The sequence below is a fragment of the Panicum virgatum genome, chromosome 2K (genome assembly GCF_016808335.1).
Source record: "Panicum virgatum strain AP13 chromosome 2K, P.virgatum_v5, whole genome shotgun sequence".
Taxonomy (NCBI): Eukaryota; Viridiplantae; Streptophyta; class Magnoliopsida; order Poales; family Poaceae; genus Panicum; species Panicum virgatum.
Genome location: NC_053137.1, coordinates 62,485,483 through 62,504,641, shown reverse-complemented (window position 1 = coordinate 62,504,641; position 19,159 = coordinate 62,485,483). Strand labels below are relative to the sequence as shown.

Here is a 19,159-nt window from a genome sequence, read left to right as displayed (position 1 = left end):
TGTCTGTAAGTTGTCACGCTTTTGGAGTGGATCCTGCTGCCTACTACATGTATTACCTGTAAAAAAAAGTAGGATGGTTTCGTAGGCGAGTCGGCAACAGTTGCATTGCATGGGAAGAGCCGTCAGCTGCAGTGCACGAGACATGTGGAGCTGTTTGCAGAACTTTCTCCAGTGGCTTCATTTGCTTGGCCAAGAAACCCTGTCCGTTGCCATGTCCCACCTAACACCCGTCAGTAGCTTTATTTGCACAAAGAATCCTTTGGCAGGTGTCTTAACATACTATGTGGTGCCAGTACATGTTCTCTGAACTGTTCTGCTGCATGTCTTGTCTCTGAAACGGTGGTCATGTCCCTAAAAGAAGAAGAAGAAAAGAAACGGTGGTCATGTAGAACAGAAGATGTAAATCGTCAGGGATTAGCACACCTGATAGGAAAATGCTGTGTGAGAAACTTTGGCATCGTATGTCTGCAGAGACTGCAACCCTGCCATTTGGGCAAATGCAACGCTGAAGTGAGGAATGGTGGTTGGCCGGGCGGCATAATGCCATTCGTTCGCGTGGCGGTGTTTCAGTCCGCAGCTCACGATCGTACGGACCGGCCCATCTAAGCCTTTAGCCGCGGATAGGCTTTGGGCTTTTATCATCCGGCACTTGGGCTGGATTTGGGCCTTTGGAATTGGACGCGTGCGAATGGCCTGGGGCTGCTAGCAGGCCGAAGCGTTCGGTTTAGACTTAGGTGCAAACGGGTCTAGTAAACAGTTTCCTCTTGACCCGCCGGGACCGAGCGTTTCTGTCGATCTTCTTCTCGCCGTGACCCCGACGCGCTGCCGCTTGGGGGAATCGCCGGCGCCGTCCTCTGCACCCGCCGACGCCTAGATCTGGAAGGGGGCTGTCGTTGCGAACCCGCGTCCTCCTTCGGACTACTCCCGCTACCTCCCCGCCGCTGTAGGTGTGACGCTCGCGGCTTCCTCCCCTCTCGCCTGATCTGCGCGAACCCACCGAGATCCCCTCGCTGGAGCGCACGTGTGGATGTGAGCGCAGGCGCTTGATCGTGGTAGTGGTCCTTCAGTCGTCAGCAACCGAGATGGATTTAAACAAACCACGAAAGTTTTACTTGAGCTTTTAAGGTTTGCATGTGGTTCTAGTTGGAGTCCTTGATGCATTAGTTATGTGGACTCAGAAGACAATCTCAATGCATTATATCATGCTCATTTGCTTTACTTGTGAAATTAGAGTTACATGTTGATAAAATGGCTTGTTTGGCGCTTTTACTAGTTTTCTACTTCGAATTGCAGTCATCAGGGTGCAGCAACGTATTATTCACCGAATGACTCCAGTATCCATTTCTTCCAGTAGTCACAATCCTATAGGCTTCTTGTGCACTCGTTTTTTTCCAGGTCTTTATTAAACTATGCAGAATTTTCAATTTTGTAAAAGAATATAATATATACTTTGCAACGCATTGCCATATCAGATTTTGTAGTACTTTTGGGTGTATTATCATTCTTAGTCCCAGTTCGTTGAAACTGAAGGAAGTACATATTAATTGTATTGCATTGCATACTTAACATTTCAACAATAGTTGGTGGCCTAAATATGTAGATTCACATGCGGCTCCTATTTAGCTGATGTTTTTTTTTTGCTGACATATATTTCTAACCAGGCTTTTGATCAGCTTATCTGGACAATCAAGCTGAAGAGATTATCATAGCGTGCATGGTTATTTTTTGGGAATGAAGCGTTTTGTCTACATAAATGACGAGTCTTGCCAGAATGACTACTGTGACAATCGCATTTCTAATACAAAGTACAACTTATTGAACTTCTTGCCGAAAAACCTATGGGAACAATTCAGGTTTGTGACTAGTTGTATTTATTCAATTTTTTTTTGAATGAAAGTATGTTGGTACAGTTGCACATGGAGAAGCCTGGTGACAAGAACTGTGATAATCAACTTTTCTGCATGTTTTAGTTGCCTCTTCAGAATACAACATTCAATTGGTAGAACTCTGGTGGTGTGCATAGTGATATCGTTTGTCAACTGAAATAATGGAATTGTCTGTTTTGGTTGTCTGTGTATTTCAGATGTGTTTGCTGCTGCCTGTTGAGGTGTGCCCTGATAATTTTCTTTAGTTTATGAATATTGAGATGGACAGTCTTCAGCCCCTGTTATATCTGTTTGTGCACATAAGTTTAGTACATTGGTTGTTTTTCATATATCTGGATGCTCAGCATTGACACTTGAGTTAATTTTATCTGTTTGACACACTGGGATGCACATGTGATCTCCTGGCTGGGAAACAGAGAAAGACATGCACTTTGCAAGTGAGGGGAAGGGGTGGCAGACTTGGGGAATCTGAGTGATGGAGAGGAGTTGTCAGGCTTGCTATGATGTAGTTGATATTATAAATGCAGTCCTTTTGCTTGACCCTTTGTTACTACTGTGTGCAATAGGTTTTGACAGGTGATGCATGAATAGGATAAGGTCTTCGATCTTTTTAGCTGTGCTACTTCAACATTCTACTTAGATTTTAGTAATGCAGATGCTATCTTAGTATCTTACCCTTAGAAAATAGTATGTATGAAGAAAATTCCCAGATCCTTTTTTTTTGCTGAGCATGTGAAATTATTCCCTCCAACCATGTTTGATTGGGATACCTGAGTTTGTGTTGGCAACACTGTTGATGCTTAGTGCTGTTACAATGCTTCTTTCCTACTGAATTTTGAACAAAGGATGGTAGATTTGTTAGACTAGACTTTTTCCGTGTAAAAGAATGCTCCATGCTGCCAAATTGTATCTTTTTGGTTGGCCAGTCATGGTTTGATCCCCAACCAAAACCATCACTAGTTTTTCACTAGGGTTTAGGGTAATTACAACTATGGTCACTTATCACTGGGGAGCGATTGCTATAGACATTAATTGTATTCCTTTGACTTAAAAAACACATGATTGCGAGCATGTTAGACCTTGGTGTGTTGCATAAGTTAATTGGTAGGAATGGAAGAGTTACTCATGTTTCTTTTAATGTTTCAGGCGCTTCATGAATCAATATTTTTTACTGATAGCTTGCCTACAACTATGGTCACTTATCACTCCTGTAAATCCTGCAAGCACTTGGGGCCCACTTATAATTATCTTTGCAGTTTCCGCAACCAAAGAGGCATGGGATGATTACAATAGGTATATTTCAGACAAACAAGCAAATGAAAAAGAAGTGTGGGTTGTTAAGAATGGTGCCCGGAAACATGTATGTTCCTATTCCATGTTCTATCATTTCGCAATGTAACCTTTGGGCTTTCAGATATGACGTTAAGCATTTAATTTGAAATTATAGGGAAAAACAGAATTGTTTCTGTATCTGAAAAGTAAAATGCAAACTATCTCCACATAACCTTCTTGTTTCAGGCATTCATGGCTAAATCATGTAACCACTTTGCTATGCATGGCCAATAATCCATTTGAGGCATTATTCCTATTACAATATTTGTTGTGAGAGTTTGCTTCAGTTAGTTGTGTAGCTTTTACCTCCAAGGACACTATTGAAATCTAATAATTTTCACTTTACTTTCAGTATGTACCTTTTCTTTTCACAGTTGTGGGAACTTTGAACCTATAAATAACTCTCCAGTTTCTGCAAACACAGATTCAAGCTCAAGATATCCGTGTTGGTAACATAGTTTGGATTCGAGAGAATGAAGAAGTACCATGTGATCTTGTTTTGTTGGGAACATCTGAACCACAAGGCCTTTGTCACATTGAGGTAAATAGATGCAGTACCCCATAACACACCTTCTATGTGTTCTGTGTCATATACATATGGTTTGCTCAGGTGATAACTTTACTGTCTTGGCCATGTGGCTAAACTTTGAACTGCATTTAGGTCGTGGGCCAAAGTGAACTTCAAGTCTTCAGCACATGGATTATTTCTTTTAGTGATCCCATTGTGTTTTCATAAACAATATGTTGAAATCTCCATATTAGTAATGCATTGCGGTTGGAATCCCTTAGCTTGACTGTTGTTATAGAGGGTGTTTGAAGATAAATATGAGTTAGTTTATATTTTACTTAGTTTTATTTGGATAAGAAACTATTATTCGTTTGGATGTGGAGCTACTGAACTAAACTCCACATCTGAGTAGATCTCATTTGCCTTTATGCTATAATAGTTATCTTTCTAGCACCAAAGAGATAGCTCAAGTTGTATCCTACCTGTCGATTGAACAGTTTGAAACTACCTTTGATTTAATTTTCAATAAAGATTTCCTTTTCATTTTCAGGCCAAATTCTGATACAATAAAATTGCTTGTCATAACCTAACTAAGGAAACATTGTTCCCAAAATAATCGTTGTTGGCAATGAGGTTTTTTTATTACCTTGAGTTCTATTCTCCTTACATGGGACATGCTTTTGAGTTTATTTTTGTCCCGAGTTAGTGCTTTACAGATTGTATATATATTGTCTTCCCATTCTTGAATTATATATTTTTTTCTAGACAGCTGCTCTTGATGGGGAAACTGATTTGAAGACAAGAGTAAGTCCACCACCTTGTGTAGGACTTGAGTTTGAACAGTTGCACAGAATAAAGGTTAGATAATTTATTTTCTTTTTCTTTTTTTTTACAGATATGCTTTCATTTAACCTTTCCCTTGTGCAAAAAAAGCTGGGAAACCCCAGAGTGGTATTCTTTCATTTAACTTTTTGTTACCTATATGACTTAACTAAACAGGGTGTGATTGAGTGCCCGATACCAGATAAAGACATAAGAAGATTCGATGCAAACATCCGCCTGTTTCCTCCATTTATTGACAATGACATCTGTCCATTGACTATCAATAACACATTGCTACAGTCATGCTACTTGAGAAATACAGAATGGGCTTGTGGAGTAGCAGTTTATACAGGTAGCTTGTTCACACACTATTAGGATCTTCGTTTATTTTCGTGTAACGAAACAAGGCTAATACAAAAGGTGAGGAATGAGGCCATCCTACAAAAATCATGGAATGACCACCTTTTCTGGAATGTTAGTGAAATGTTGTATCACTATCAGTGCAAACTAGGCTGCTGTTGACAATATTGATTAAGTTGACAACCTGGATTTGGATTACCTTACATTTTAGCATTCTTGTGGATGGGTGCTTTGTCAGTGTCTAGTTCTTCATCACCTTTCGAAACGGGTGTGCATTTTACCTTAGATGCAGAAGTGCAATAACCTGGCAGCTCAACAGGTTTAAGTGAGGTACTAACTCACGAAGAAATTCATAAATGCATAAGGTCGGTCCAAATCTTATTATTTGATATCGTTTAATTTTGCCCCTCCACTACTAAAACTGTCCAATTAAACCATTTCCACGGATATATCTAATTACTATGAGATGAGAATTGATTTGATCCAGTGATGCTTATTTAACAAAACTGAACTTAAAGGGCTTCATTGTCAATGAACTCAATGATATTGCACTTTAGCACCTTGATTGCACAAATTAAAATAGGTTGAGGTCTTCTATAATAATATGCTGTTTAGCCTTACAACAATTATGTATGACACATTGTTTTTTATGGTGTTATGATAATTTGCAAAAAAGTGGCAATTTTTTTTCCAGTATTGTCCTTTCTACATATGAATCAGATTTTGATACATTGATTTATTTTAAACTTCAACTTTACCATTGATGTAATCTCCACTTTCCAGGCAATAAAACTAAGTTGGGAATGAGTAGGGGTGTCCCAGAACCCAAGCTAACTGCTATGGATGCAATGATCGATAAGCTTACTGGTGCAATATTCTTATTTCAACTTACAGTCGTTGTTGTTCTTGGGGCTGCAGGCAATGTTTGGAAGGACATAGAGGCTCGCAAGGTAGTTTTGCTTGTAAATTTTCTCACCATGTCCTACATGTTAGCTTCACTGCTACTAGTGCACTGGGTACTTGGAAAGATAAAATATTGCAAGATGTAAATGTATAGCTTGTCACAAATGACCAATGAGGTTATATGTCAAGTCTTTAATACGAATCTCTTTTCAAATGTTCAATTTTTGCCATTTTAGGATTTACATTTACAAGTTATAAAAAGATGGGTCACTTTGGAGGGACTAAGGATAGAAAAATAGGCACCCAAATCAGAGGTGAGGAGTTTTTTAGTGGTGGGTGTGTGCGCTTGCATCTCTCACCAACTGAGCTATGGTCTACTCCTTTCCTTGTGGCCTGAAGTCCAAGTAATATTCCCAACATGCTCGATGAGTTCTGTAATATTCCCAACCAACATGCTCGCATCTGTTAGCTGACTTATACATGTCCGCACTGTTCTTTTGGTCCATCTTTATTTTGCTGATCATCCGTTCTTCTTCCTGTCTTGTAGCAATGGTATGTTAAGTATGATGACAACGAACCATGGTATCAGATTCTGGTTATACCTCTGCGGTTTGAACTATTGTGTTCTATTATGATTCCCATTTCAATAAAGGTATGTCTATGAGTCTTTCGGTTCACTTGGTTTTAATATTACTCCACTTCTCATGTGATGGCACAACTATTTCTCTGACAACTAGTTGGCATATATTTCAATCATCAACCTCTTCACAATGTGGTGTTGCGATCATGCGGTGTTTACCATTTAATTGGTGCAAAAAACTTGTCACAATTGCATAGTTACATTTGCATGGCTCCATATGCCCCGGCAGGTTGTAGTTTCTGGATGTCTGGTTCCTCTGGTCTATGGACTGCGCCTCCATACATCATAGTAAACTGGTTTGCACTAAAAAAATATTGAAACCCTTGTTTGTTTTAGCATAGTTCTGTGGTCTGTGCACTGCATCATCCTGTATGCTGTGAAGGCTCCATTTTAGTTTCCTTCTGCATGTAGTTTCTCTTTTCTTCAGTAGGCAATGCCGCAATGCTAGAGGGAAACATTGGGTGGTAGATACACTAATTTTTACTCATACCATATGAATCTCTCACTGCTCACATGTAAGTTTTTCATGTCTTGTAGGTTTCTTTGGACTTTGTTAAAAGTCTGTATGCAAAGTTCATAGATTGGGATGAGGATATGTATGACCTGGAAAATAACACACCTGCCCATGCAGCAAAGTAAGTAATCTTGCATATTTCTATTGATAAGCAGATGGACAATTGCCCTTTTCCATTTGCTAAATCTACCTTCTCACAATAATTTTCAGCACAGCAATTAGTGAAGACTTGGGGCAGGTTGAATATATTTTGACAGATAAAACTGGGACATTGACTGAGAATAAGATGATCTTCAGAAGGTGCTGTGTTGGGGGTACCTTTTATGGGAATGAATGTGGAGATGCACTCACAGGTTATATCTAATATTCAGTTAACTATTTTCTTTCTGAATCTGCTGTTAATACTTGCACAAGCTAGGATCGTTTTGTGCTTTCTCATTAATTTCTCAGAACATGATCATATTGTGGGTTCTGCCACCTTCCTTGCCAGCTTTCATCTTTCGAAAGCATTAATCTTGTCACAGCATGGTCGCAAAAAATAAATAAATAAAATTAGCCTCTCTTTTGCTAACTTTCATTGTTCTTGCAAGATTTTCTTCTAAATCTGTAAGCCATGTTAACCACTTCCGCTTTTGATACCAAAATGCACTTAGCACTTATTTAAAATATGAACTACCTAATACTCCAAGTTCATATTTATGTTGACTAATCGGTTTCCCTGTTTAGATGTTGAACTACTGAATGCTATTGCCAATAATTCTCCTCATGTCATCAAATTTTTGACAGTCATGTCACTCTGCAATACAGTAATTCCTATAAAAAGGTTAGATTTTCATCCATCTGACAGTTTCACCCCACGTATTGTGTTCATTCTTATTATCATTTATTTATTCTTGTCCTTTGTGCTACTTCTTCCAGTCCTAGCGGATCAGTTTTTTATAAAGCCCAGTCCCAGGATGAGGATGCTCTTGTTAATGCGGCAGCAAATTTACATATGGTTCTTGTCAGCAAAAATGGAAATAATGCAGGTAGGTTTTATGACTCCAAAATTTGGTCATTTCATTTTGTATGGTTGCATTTGCTAAATAATTAGACATCTACTTAAGCAGAAATTCACTTCAACCTGCAAGTGATGCGATATGAGATACTTGACATTCTTGAGTTCACATCTGATCGGAAAAGAATGTCTGTTGTCGTTTTGGATTGTCAGAGTGGCAAGATTTTTCTCTTGTCCAAAGGCGCTGATGAGGCAATGCTTCCTTGTGCTTATTCCGGTAATCGCCTCAATTATTGATTATAGAATTTTCTCGTATCCTTTATATATTTTAAATTTAAAATCTGGCATTTATGTACTTTATTCATATTTTGTGGCGTAGATTTAATTCACTCTTTACTTAAGCTGTTTGTTCTGGTTGAGACTTTGGCTGTGGGTCTTCACAAAGTAGAACATTGAAACTTTGTTGATGCAACTCAATTACTGAATTTTCAGGACAACAGACAAAGACATTTGTTGATGCGGTTGACAAATATGCTCAGTTGGGGTTGCGCACACTCTGCTTGGGATGGCGCGAGCTGGAATCAGAGGAATACACTGAATGGTCTCAATCATTTAAGGAAGCCAATAGCGCATTGATTGACAGGGAGGTAATTATCATCTTTTCTTAATCATCCAGAAAAATTTCACAAAAAATAATTCCTCGATATTTGCTTTGATCAGTGGAGAGTTGCTGAGGTTTGCCAAAAATTAGAACATAGCCTGGAGATTCTAGGTGTCAGCGCAATAGAAGATCGCCTCCAGGTTCTACTTTTTGCTTTGCTTTCATCTTATGTAACAACACAGCATTGTTCATTTTTGTGTTCACCGGTCCTTATGTTTTGATCTGTTCATAGGATGGGGTACCAGAAACTATTGAAATACTGAGGCAGTCAGGAATCAACTTCTGGATGTTAACTGGCGATAAACAAAACACTGCTATTCAAATTGCTCTTTTGTGCAACTTAATTTCTTCAGGTATTTGTGTTTCTGTAAACCAGGTTTTACATTTTTACTCCACTGTAGTTTCAGGAACTCTTTGTGCCTATTCTGTATTCACTTTGTTAATGTACAAAATGTGATTTGTGGGGCAAAGTGAAAAGGAGACATATCTGGAGGTTTTATGTTTCTTTTCCTTTTTGAATGAGGGACGAGAGTTCTGAAGAAGTTTATTGTGTTAAAATGTTAATCCCCTTTCGATAAACTGAAAAAAGACAGAAGTAAAATATAATCATGAATAAACTTGAATGCATAGAAAGTGTTTTGATCATACTAATTTGGGTATGTGGACTTAACTACTCAAAAGTATATACGGAGAGGGACTAAGAAAACCAGTGTCAGATTGTCAGCTGAGTAGCTCATCAAAAGTATATCTAGAGGAGTCCCAGTACAGTTTTTTCTTGAATAGTGGAAATGAATTAAATACCATTTTAACTTTTATCTCTTGTCTGTAGAACCTAAAGGGCAGCTCTTACATATCAATGGGAGAACTCAAGATGAAGTTGCTAGAAGTTTGGAAAGAGTTCTGCTTACCATGCGGATAACGTCATCAGAGCCTAAGGTTCGTTAAGAGGGATTATGCCCCTGCCTCCACACTGATTTTTAAATGTCCATTTTGGTTTCTTAAGTATGTGGAAGGCCAAATAGGCCCTAAACTATGATCTTTGTGGGGGCTATATTATTTGGTAACTTAACCATAGAAAAGGATTAAAATGCCCTCTCTTCTAAGCCCATCACCTGCTGGAACGAGGCACAGGCAACTGCAACAGCACCTCTCACTGGGTGATGAAGAAGCACATCTGGTGATGATAGTTGCATTAAATTGCTTCATTAGCTAAAAGGGGATTACCCATATCTGCTACATCACTAGCCTGTGGCATGTTGACCTTGATTACTCACAATTACATGCAGGTGGTCTACTGAGCTTTAGCTGGTCCTGATACCACTTGCTTCAACCCTTATCTAGACACGGCCAAATTTTTAGTATGGTTGTGAATCTGTGCCACCATCGGTTCCTCTCATATCTGAACTACTCCCTGCCACTGCTACTTCCTCATCTGCTACGGGACGTCCTGTTGGTTTCTTCTTTCTTGCCAACCTACCTTTCTGATCCCGATGCAGTGGCCTTGAGAGGGAAAAGACAAGTTTCCTGAATGAGTAGTTTAACCCTTTTCAAATATCATGATCAAAATGAGCCATTTGCGATGGTTCAGTGGCCAGTTGGTCCATGGGCCTATTTAAATATATGTAATATTAAGATGACTGTGCATATTTTTACCTTTATGGCAATATCAACACCTTGAAGAAAGTTCATATCTTGACTCGAAATATTTTTGTATTTGCTTGGAACAGGAGTTAGCTTTTGTAGTGGATGGCTGGGCACTAGAGATTATTCTGACACACTATACTGAAGCTTTTACTGAACTAGCGGTTCTTTCGAAGACTGCATTATGCTGCCGTGTTACACCGTCACAGAAAGCACAGGTGATTCTTTATGACCGGCTTTCTTTTCTTGCTTGAGCCAAATATATCCATCAGCATCAGTTATTTGTATGAATAGAATAAGTTTAGATTACAATTTAGTTTTGTGATACTAAAATAGCAAGATAGAAATGCATTTTTTACCAGACACCTGTATACATGACTGACTATATATGGAGATACCGAGCTAGTAAAAAAATGTGGTAGATTGCTTTTTAATTGGACACATGTATACAGAATGATCTGCAAAAGCTGACTTGAGGCCCATTGTAGGAGAGAATAATGGATGTATACCCCCAAACCCTAAAAGGGTGGGTATATATAGTTCCTATACATGTGCCTCTATACATGGCCTCACATATACACCAACACCCCTCCGCAGTCTGAACTACCGGCGCAACGGTGTTCAAGACTGGACAACAAGAAAGCCAACACCCCCCCGCAGTCTGAACTACCGGCGCAGCGGTGTTCAAGACTGGACAAGAAGAGAGTACAAAGGGCAAATACCCCCCCCCCCCCCGCAGCCACAACTAGCCACCGACTATGTTGAGGCTGGAGCGAAACTCCGAGAAGGTCGAGGAGGGCAATCCCTTGGTGAAGATGTCAGGAAACTAGGAGGTAGTCGGGACATGGAGTACCCGAACATCGCCGATGGCGACTCTGTCGCGCACGAAGTGTAGGTCGATCTCCACATGCTTCGTCCGCTGATGCTGGACGGGGTTGGTGGAGAGATACACGGCGCTGACGTTGTCGCAGTAGACGAGCGTGCTCTTGGCGAGCGGGCTGTGGAGCTCCGCCAAGAGCTGTCGTAGCCATGACGCCTCCGCCACGCCGTTAGCGACAGCTCGGTACTCCGCCTTAGTACTGGAGCGGGAGACAACCGGCTCTAGATGTATACCCCCAAACCCTAGAAGGGTGGGTATATATAGTTCCTCTAGATGGGCCTCTATACATGGGCTCACATATACACCAACACCCATAAGAGTTCTACTTGGGCCTTTGTTCTCTTCTAATCTTTTTGTGCTACTCTGTTTCTCCTTGTATTGGTACTCATCTTAATACTCTTTTTCCATAGCTAGTGAAGCTTCTAAAATCATGTGACTATCGAACGTTGGCTATTGGTGATGGTGGAAATGATGTAAGGATGATACAGCAGGCTGACATTGGTGTAGGAATTAGTGGTAGGGAAGGTCTTCAAGCTGCAAGGGCTGCCGACTATAGCATTGGCAGTAAGTACTTAACCTTTTTGAATCTTTTTCTTCGGCTACCACTATTCTATGTTCACTACATCTTATATTTGTAAGATTTACAGGTCATGGTTTGTGTATATCAGATAGTTGTGATAGTATTGCTGTTCTTTGCCCTCATGCTTTTATTGCGAAATATATTGTTTAATTCTTTGGTATGTCAACTCTATTTAGTTCTCTGTGCACAACCATCTTCAAATCGGTTATAAGTGAATCATTTGTGTCTCTGTTAAAGTATATAGGAGAGTCCGGGAATACCAAATTTAAACTCAAAGCAAATGTTGTTACATAGCCCAATTGTGACATCTCAGCTCTTTGGCAGACAACCACAGTTTGACTCCCTCTGAGCATATGGTTGGGTGATTAGTTGCGTGGATTTTCTACTAGGTTTTCAGGGAATTGAAAGTTTCACTTGTAGATTGTGAAATTAAATATGACTGTACTAACCAGTAACTAATTGTCTCCACTCAACCAAAAAAAGAAAGGAAAAAAGGATCTAGTCAGACTGCTGTATATATTCCTTCTAGAAAAAGAGGGGAACCTGAGGTAATTCTATCAATGACTATACGGTATGGTATGGACAGCGCCAAACAAGTGGATACAAACATTTCCATTTGTGTTCAGAACTTCAGATATACCAATATGTGTTCAGTTTCTTTTGAGGCGTCACATGTAAATTAAGCTGTGAATTCAAATATATGTCCATTTTCTGTGGAAACATCATCTTATAATGTTGTCCAACTCCATCAAGATGATCATGTAGTTCGATATTTCCACTCTTGACCCCTACTATACCCTGAGAAATATTGAGTGGTTGTAGGGTTGTAACATGTCAGTTAATAAAATATGTGTGGTCATTTCTAAGGTGTAGTGCTCAATTGGTTTGTGCACACTATGGACTTAAGACAAATACTGTGAATCGGATGGAGCATCTACCAAGCTACTATCAAAGTAGACTCAAGAGGTCCAGGGTAGAGAAAATGCAAAAAAATTTGCAGTTGAATGTTCAAGTTCAAGGTCACAAATACCTAATAAATTTGCGGACCTGAGATCTCCTTTTGTATTGCTACTTAATATTTCACAATGTGAGAGGTCTTGTAGTTCCCTAAATGTGGTTTTGTCATGAATTCGTGTGAATTCACATCCTGTCTGTTTCAGTCTAGATTCTACAATAGTTTGATTAAACATTGGACTTTTTAATACTTAATACCATGCAAGTTTACAACCTTTCTGACAACTCTTCACACTTCTGCTTTTACTTGGCAGAGTTCAGGTTTCTAAAAAGGCTGATTCTTGTCCATGGGCGATACTCTTACAATCGAACTGCATTTCTTTCGCAGTATTCTTTCTATAAGTCATTGTTAATTTGCTTTATTCAGATACTGTAAGTCATACAACTGCAGTTCTTCTATTACAACTATATAGTGTGCACGGCTTTTTCTTAATGTTCTCATATTCTGTGCATGCAGTTTTTCTTTTCTTTCAGGCATTGCTGGAACTAGTTTATTCAACTCGGTTAGTTTGATGGCTTATAATGTTTTCTACACAAGCATTCCTGTTTTAACTACCGTCCTGGACAAGGATTTATCTGAAAAGACAGTGATGCAAAACCCAGAGATATTGCTTTACTGTCAAGCTGGAAGGTAAATTATACCCCTTTGCATGTTGCTGTTAACGGCCTATATCTCTTTTGCGATTTATTATCCTAGATAATTATATTTTGCTAGATAATTTATTATCCCCAGACCCTGCACAGTGCAGGAAGCCTACGGCACTGGGTACGCCCTTTTTTTTTTACAGTTTGAATTTCCTTCAGTAATTTGAATATCCTTGTAGACTTCTCAATCCAAGTACTTTTGCTGGTTGGTTTGGTCGCTCATTGTACCATGTAAGTTCTTTGTTCTATACTATACCCACTTTACTCTTGGTCTGTAAATAGCAGTCTCTGCATTTTCACTAGAAGAGCTCAAGATGTTGTGCTGAAATTATGTGTTGCTTGTTAAATACTACTGAAACATCAGAATTCAAAAGAACTTGATAACAAATTGGATTAGTAAAAAACAGAGAACAGTTGATTCTAGAACATTGCCTTAGGCCTGGTTTTTGAGATCCAGAACCTTGAATTTAGCTCATGAACCCTGGAGCTACCACACTCAATCTGGCGCTGCGCTGTGCCTACTTACATGTTCCTCACAATTACATTTTAAAAAGTGTACGCGTACCTCGAATGTTGCTGGGTTTCTGCTGTAGCCTTTCCTTAAATATCTCGGTGAAACCCATTATGTTTACATTGACCTATACTTTAGCAGATGACCCATCAAAGACAGTAACTAGTTTGAAGGAAGTTAAATTGGTATGTTTGTTTTCATGCGGTTAATGTACTGTTCTCTTTTCTTTTGTTATTGCAGGCAATCATTATTTTCTTGATAACAATCCATGCATATGCGAATGAGAAAAGTGAGATGGAGGAGCTGTCAATGGTTGCACTCTCAGGAAGCATTTGGCTGCAGGCGTTTGTTGTGACATTGGAGATGAAGTATGAACTAGAAAAACTTGGATCGTTACTGTCCTAACTTAGAGCTGCTACAAATTTTGTCAGACTGGTCCTTACTTGTCTTTTCACTTTCAGTTCCTTCACATTTGTCCAACTCCTGGCCATATGGGGAAACTTCATTGCCTTCTATGTCATCAACTTCTTCATCAGCAGTATACCAGCTTCTGGAATGTACACAATCATGTTTCGCCTTTGCAGACAACCATCATACTGGATAACACTGGTGGTAAGCTTCTTTATATGTTTTTGCTTGGTTTTATAAAAGGTCGCATCCATTCAATTGTGATCATAAGATGTCATTTTTCCAGCTGATCAGTGGAGTTGGAACGGGTCCTGTATTAGCTCTGAAGTATTTCAGATATACATACAGACCTAGCGCTATCAACATTCTTCAGAAGGCCGAGCGCTCACGGGGGCCAATGTACACCCTTGTGAATCTGGAGTCTCAACTGAGGTCAGAAAAAGATAATATGGTATCGAGTTCCACAATGCCAGTCAAGAATAAGAGCTCTGTTTACGAGCCTTTGCTTTCTGATTCACCGATGGCATCCAGGAGATCCCTTGCGCCATCGTCATTTGACATCTTCCAGCCAGCACATTCCAGAACATCTCACCCGAGGAATATAAAAGCTAATTAGTTTACTTCTAACAGTATACCAGAATGACAAAGCCAATAGCTGTTAGTTGAATTAGTTGTTGTACAGTTCTGCTCATGTTTCTAGATATTGCCCGAAAAGATAAACTAAAAAGACAAGTCTTTTGTACTCGACACTGTATTCTTTACACCTTGTAGCAAAAAAATAAAAAAGAGATAGGTAAATATTATGTACGCTACGTACCCTTATGGAAAATAAATTAATTTTGCAGCCTATCAGATGGATGAAAATAATTAACGTCCCGGTCAAGCCAAAAGGACCGAATTTACGCTGGAGGTTGGACATATCCAAACAAGCCTTTTAAGCTGTAACATGCCCTCGGGCCCAAAATAATGCAGTGCGGCTGCGTTTTTACCCTTATGCTTTCCCCCTTTTTTTTCTCGAATATGCAGGAGAGCTGCATATCATTACATTAAGAAGAGAAAAAAAGCCAAAAAAGCCCAAATACACACCCCATTACGCACCCAAGACACACCCCACCACCCCGGCCCCTGGGGTTCACTGTTTGAAAATTACAGACGCGCCGATAAACAAAAGCAAAACCACTGTGACCACTAGTCCGTCGCTATATAAGACTCCTAATAAGGAAGCATGGCAGCAACCACCGCACTCAGCCCCTTTGCACCTGCAAGCATCCAAAGTTCAGCTTCATCCCGTGCAAAGCAAGAGGACTCTATCAACACTAGAGCGATCCTATTAAATACAACATCATTTCTAGTCCTCCAAATAGACCATGCCCCCAGAACGACCAGGGTATTGAAACCCTGCAACACACCATCACTTATCCTGTCACCAGCCTGCTGCCACCACAAAAAGAAATCACATCATTTGGAAGTGGCGTGACAGCCTGAAATCCGAAATAGCCCAAAAATTGATGCCAAAATTGCCGGGCAAACACATGCCGAAAGAAGGTGGTTGATTGTCTCTTCTTCTTGTTCACAAAGAGGACAATGATCTGGATGTGATAGGCCCCGACGAGCAAGTCTATCTGCTGTCTAACAGCGGTTATGAGCGACTAGTTACATGAAAAACTTGCATCTCCTTGGTGCCCAAGTGCCCCAGATCAGTTTGCCCGGTGCAAAATATACAGATCCATTGAAAAGGGCCTCCTAGGCATGCTTTCCCCTTTCTTCACTTTTTTTCTATCATGTGGTTGTCATGCAAATTCGGGTGTTTATACTAATATCTCAGTTGCACAAGAATTTTGCTTTCTGGTGAGGCTGCTTGCGCGGCTAGAGGTGGTGTTCCATTTTTGCGGATCAATTTCCACCAACTCCATTGAGTAACCAACTTTTGGGAAAAGGAAAAAAAAAGTAAGCATCCATTTACACTGTAGTCAAATTTCTGCTCGCGTAGGAAAAAAAGTGATGCATAGTTTTTTGGAAAATACTTTATTCTTTTGTACAGCCTTCTAGACATTATTATAGGTATATAGCCAAATAAAGTGCCAAACTTCCCCGGAGGAGAAAAAAAAAAAGACGATGTGCCCATCGAAGGTCGATGATGCACCTGCCCCTTCGACCCTTCCTCGCAATCGTCCACTACCGATCGTATCCAAGCTATCTTCATGTCACAATCACCCATGCCGTGACCGCTACCACTTCTTGACGGAAGAGCTAGTGGTGGCTTGGAGAGTTGGAGGCAGTAAGCGTGTGACTGACTCCCAAAGAGGCAAAGACACAGAGGTAGGTATCTACCCAACGTCTTTAAATTGTCAAATGTAGTTTAACATAATTACATGACACATAACATAAAAAAATGATGTTTGCATATTGGTGGAACATATAACCATTGGTTGTATTAACTGAAAGCAAGACCATGGCCATTATCGATACAGCCAGGATGACGCGGCCACATAATTTTCATCAAACCAATGTTGTTTTATCAATTGTTTACGGAATTGGAGCTGGGCCATCTTATCCTAGACCAAGCATCGCCAATATTCCCATTCACATATTCCCCGCAAAAGAAAAATATTATCACTACACTCTACACATTTGACGATGATAAACAGGAACAACTACTTGACATGGAACTCAACTTTTAATTGTTCGCTCTCTCCCTTTCCAAGTGCTTCAAAGTAGCTGTCTACTAGATGATTCTACCTCTCCTTTGTCCTAGCTTACACGAGTACCCGGTCCTTCCTACTGGCTTCTAGCTAGTTTCTAGCTAGACCTGCTTTTCTACCATGCATCTTGTCTGCTGCGCGTCCCTGTTAATTTTCTTCAGTCATAGATCTCATCGGATAAGGCATTTCCATGGACTCCCATATGTCACCACATCACGTCCAACCATTTCATACGTTCAGACAGACTGATTCTTCCTTACCACCTGATCACAAAAGACACCAGATGGTGAAACGATTCTTCACAGTTATCCGATCAAGAGATTGACGTCAACGAGAACGCTCTCACTAGCAGAACTGAACAGTGAGCTTGAGAGCCACTAAACTCCCACTAAAATAAAAGTTTATCTTGGGTTGGAAGATCGCAGGTACTAGATTTGTGATCGGGTTATTATTAAGAGTAAAATGCACCGTGGGCACCTGAACTTGCAGCGCTGTGTCAAATAGGTCCATGAACTTAGAAACCAGACATCTAGCCCATCGAACTTTCGAACCCGTTCACCCCAGGTCCAGCCCGGTTTTGCATGGCACTGTGCGGTCGTGATTTGCTACAGTAATCCCGGATTTGATATAGTTACCGCGGTTTTGTTTTTTTCTTTTCTAATTTATTTCGGCTGAATCTTTGAAAAATCATAACTCTTCGATACGACATCGGATGAAAATGATTTTTTATATGAAAATTATAGCCTCGATGAGATCTATAACTTTCTAGTTTTGAATTTTTCATTTGACGATGTTAAGGTGCTCAAAAAATTATATAAAATTACAGCACCATAATAATCGCGTACTTTTGATTGTCGCATTAGAAAATTAATATATTTTTTGTTTGTTGTCAAATGAAGACACTTTGTATACCAAAATTTTAACACTTTAACGATCTAGATTCTTGTAGTTTTGAGTTTTTACGTTTGAAGTTGTTAAGATGTTGATAAAATAGTATAAAGCCTTAACGTCTTTCGCGTACTTAATATGCTGCTTTATACTGTTTTATTGACATCTTAACAACTTCAAATATAAAAACTTAAAACTATAAGAATCTAGATCTTTAGAGTTGCTAAAATTTTAGTATATAAATGTCTTCATTTGACAACAAACAGAAAATATATTAATTTTCTAGTGCGACAAGCAGAAGTACGTGATTATTATGGTGCTGTACTTTTGTATAATTTTTTTGGGCAACTTAACTTCATCAATGAAAAAACTCAAAACTAGAAAGTTGTAGATCTCCTCGAGGGCTACAATTTTCATATAAAAATCATTTTTATACGATGTCGTATCGAAGAGTTATGAATTTTCAAAGATTCAGCTAAAATAAATTAGAAAAGGGAAAAAACAAAGCCATGATACTGTAGCAATCCGGTGTTACTGTAGCAACTCCTGGCCGCACAATGTCATGCAAGCCATGCAAAACCGGGCTGGACCTGGGGTGAACGTGTTCGCAAGTTCGAGGGGCTAGATGTCCGGTTTCTAAGTTCATGGACCTATTTGACACAGTGCTGTAAGTTTAGGTGCCCACGGTGCATTTTATTCTATTATTAAATACAAATCATCAGGACCAATATAATGCAACTAGTGATGTTCAGAAGCGAGCTGGATCCAAAATATGGTCTACTGCTCTACTTATAGCATGGAAAGAAAAGGACCTATGTCGTTGATGTGTGTTCACTGTTCAGCCTCTTAAACAGTAGTTTAATCCAGTCTTCTTCTTTCCTGGGATTTTTTTTTTGAAACTCTTCTTTCCCGAGACTTTAATCCACTGAACACTGAAGTGTTGCTATATATGCATCGAGCATGTGTATTTTCGGTTGAGGCCAGCAAGCTGCAGGTTGGTCGAAAGGCCGGGCGGGGTGCCTAAGACCGTCTCCACCAAAGAAAACCTAAATAGGAGACCCATTCTCATGTTTGGGTCTCGCGAAATGTAAAGGGTGACGACCCAAACCGTCGTTTCTCCAACAGCCGACGCAAACCTCCTCCTCCCTCCTCCGTCCGCCGCCCCTCTCTCCACGCCCTCCTCCCTCTGCTCCAGGCACCGGCCCCTCCTCCTCCCTCTGCTCCGGCCGCCGAGGCCCCTCTCCTCCCTCGCGGGCACGGCGCCGCG

General features: G+C 40.0%; 1 protein-coding gene across 6 annotated transcripts; it reads left to right on the top strand.

Moving 5' to 3' along the window:
* Positions 1-760: 760 nt before the first annotated feature.
* On the top strand, positions 761-15,109 carry LOC120693129 (phospholipid-transporting ATPase 2-like). 6 transcript variants are annotated; one of them, XR_005682868.1, is made up of 25 exons: positions 761-947; positions 1,662-1,853; positions 3,033-3,246; positions 3,643-3,759; positions 4,492-4,584; positions 4,726-4,900; positions 5,692-5,858; positions 6,359-6,463; positions 6,989-7,086; positions 7,176-7,318; positions 7,692-7,788; positions 7,884-7,993; positions 8,075-8,239; positions 8,455-8,609; positions 8,683-8,763; positions 8,856-8,976; positions 9,453-9,559; positions 10,351-10,482; positions 11,555-11,708; positions 12,993-13,110; positions 13,196-13,369; positions 13,543-13,614; positions 14,135-14,262; positions 14,356-14,506; positions 14,589-15,109. XR_005682868.1 is itself a non-coding variant. In XM_039976536.1 (25 exons), exons 2-25 carry the CDS (start codon positions 1,732-1,734, stop codon positions 14,916-14,918), a joined length of 3,309 nt encoding a protein of 1,102 aa, XP_039832470.1. In that variant the 5' UTR covers positions 762-947; positions 1,662-1,731; the 3' UTR covers positions 14,919-15,109. The 6 variants fall into 6 exon arrangements, 4 of the variants coding, with proteins under 4 accessions (XP_039832490.1, XP_039832470.1, XP_039832479.1 ...); XM_039976536.1 differs by having other exon boundaries at positions 762-947; positions 13,563-13,614; XM_039976545.1 differs by having other exon boundaries at positions 777-1,125; positions 13,563-13,614.
* The last annotated feature ends 4,050 nt before the right edge of the window (positions 15,110-19,159 follow it).

Bases quoted from the DNA above. Each gene is read 5' to 3' on its own strand.
- LOC120693129 (XM_039976536.1), top strand. From the start codon at position 1,732: ATGAAGCGTTTTGTCTACATAAATGACGAGTCTTGCCAGAATGACTAC. The intron at 7,087-7,175 runs GTAAGTAATCTT...AATAATTTTCAG, and splicing joins ACACCTGCCCATGCAGCAAA to CACAGCAATTAGTGAAGACT. The intron at 13,615-14,134 runs GTAAGTTCTTTG...TTGTTATTGCAG, and splicing joins TTGGTCGCTCATTGTACCAT to GCAATCATTATTTTCTTGAT.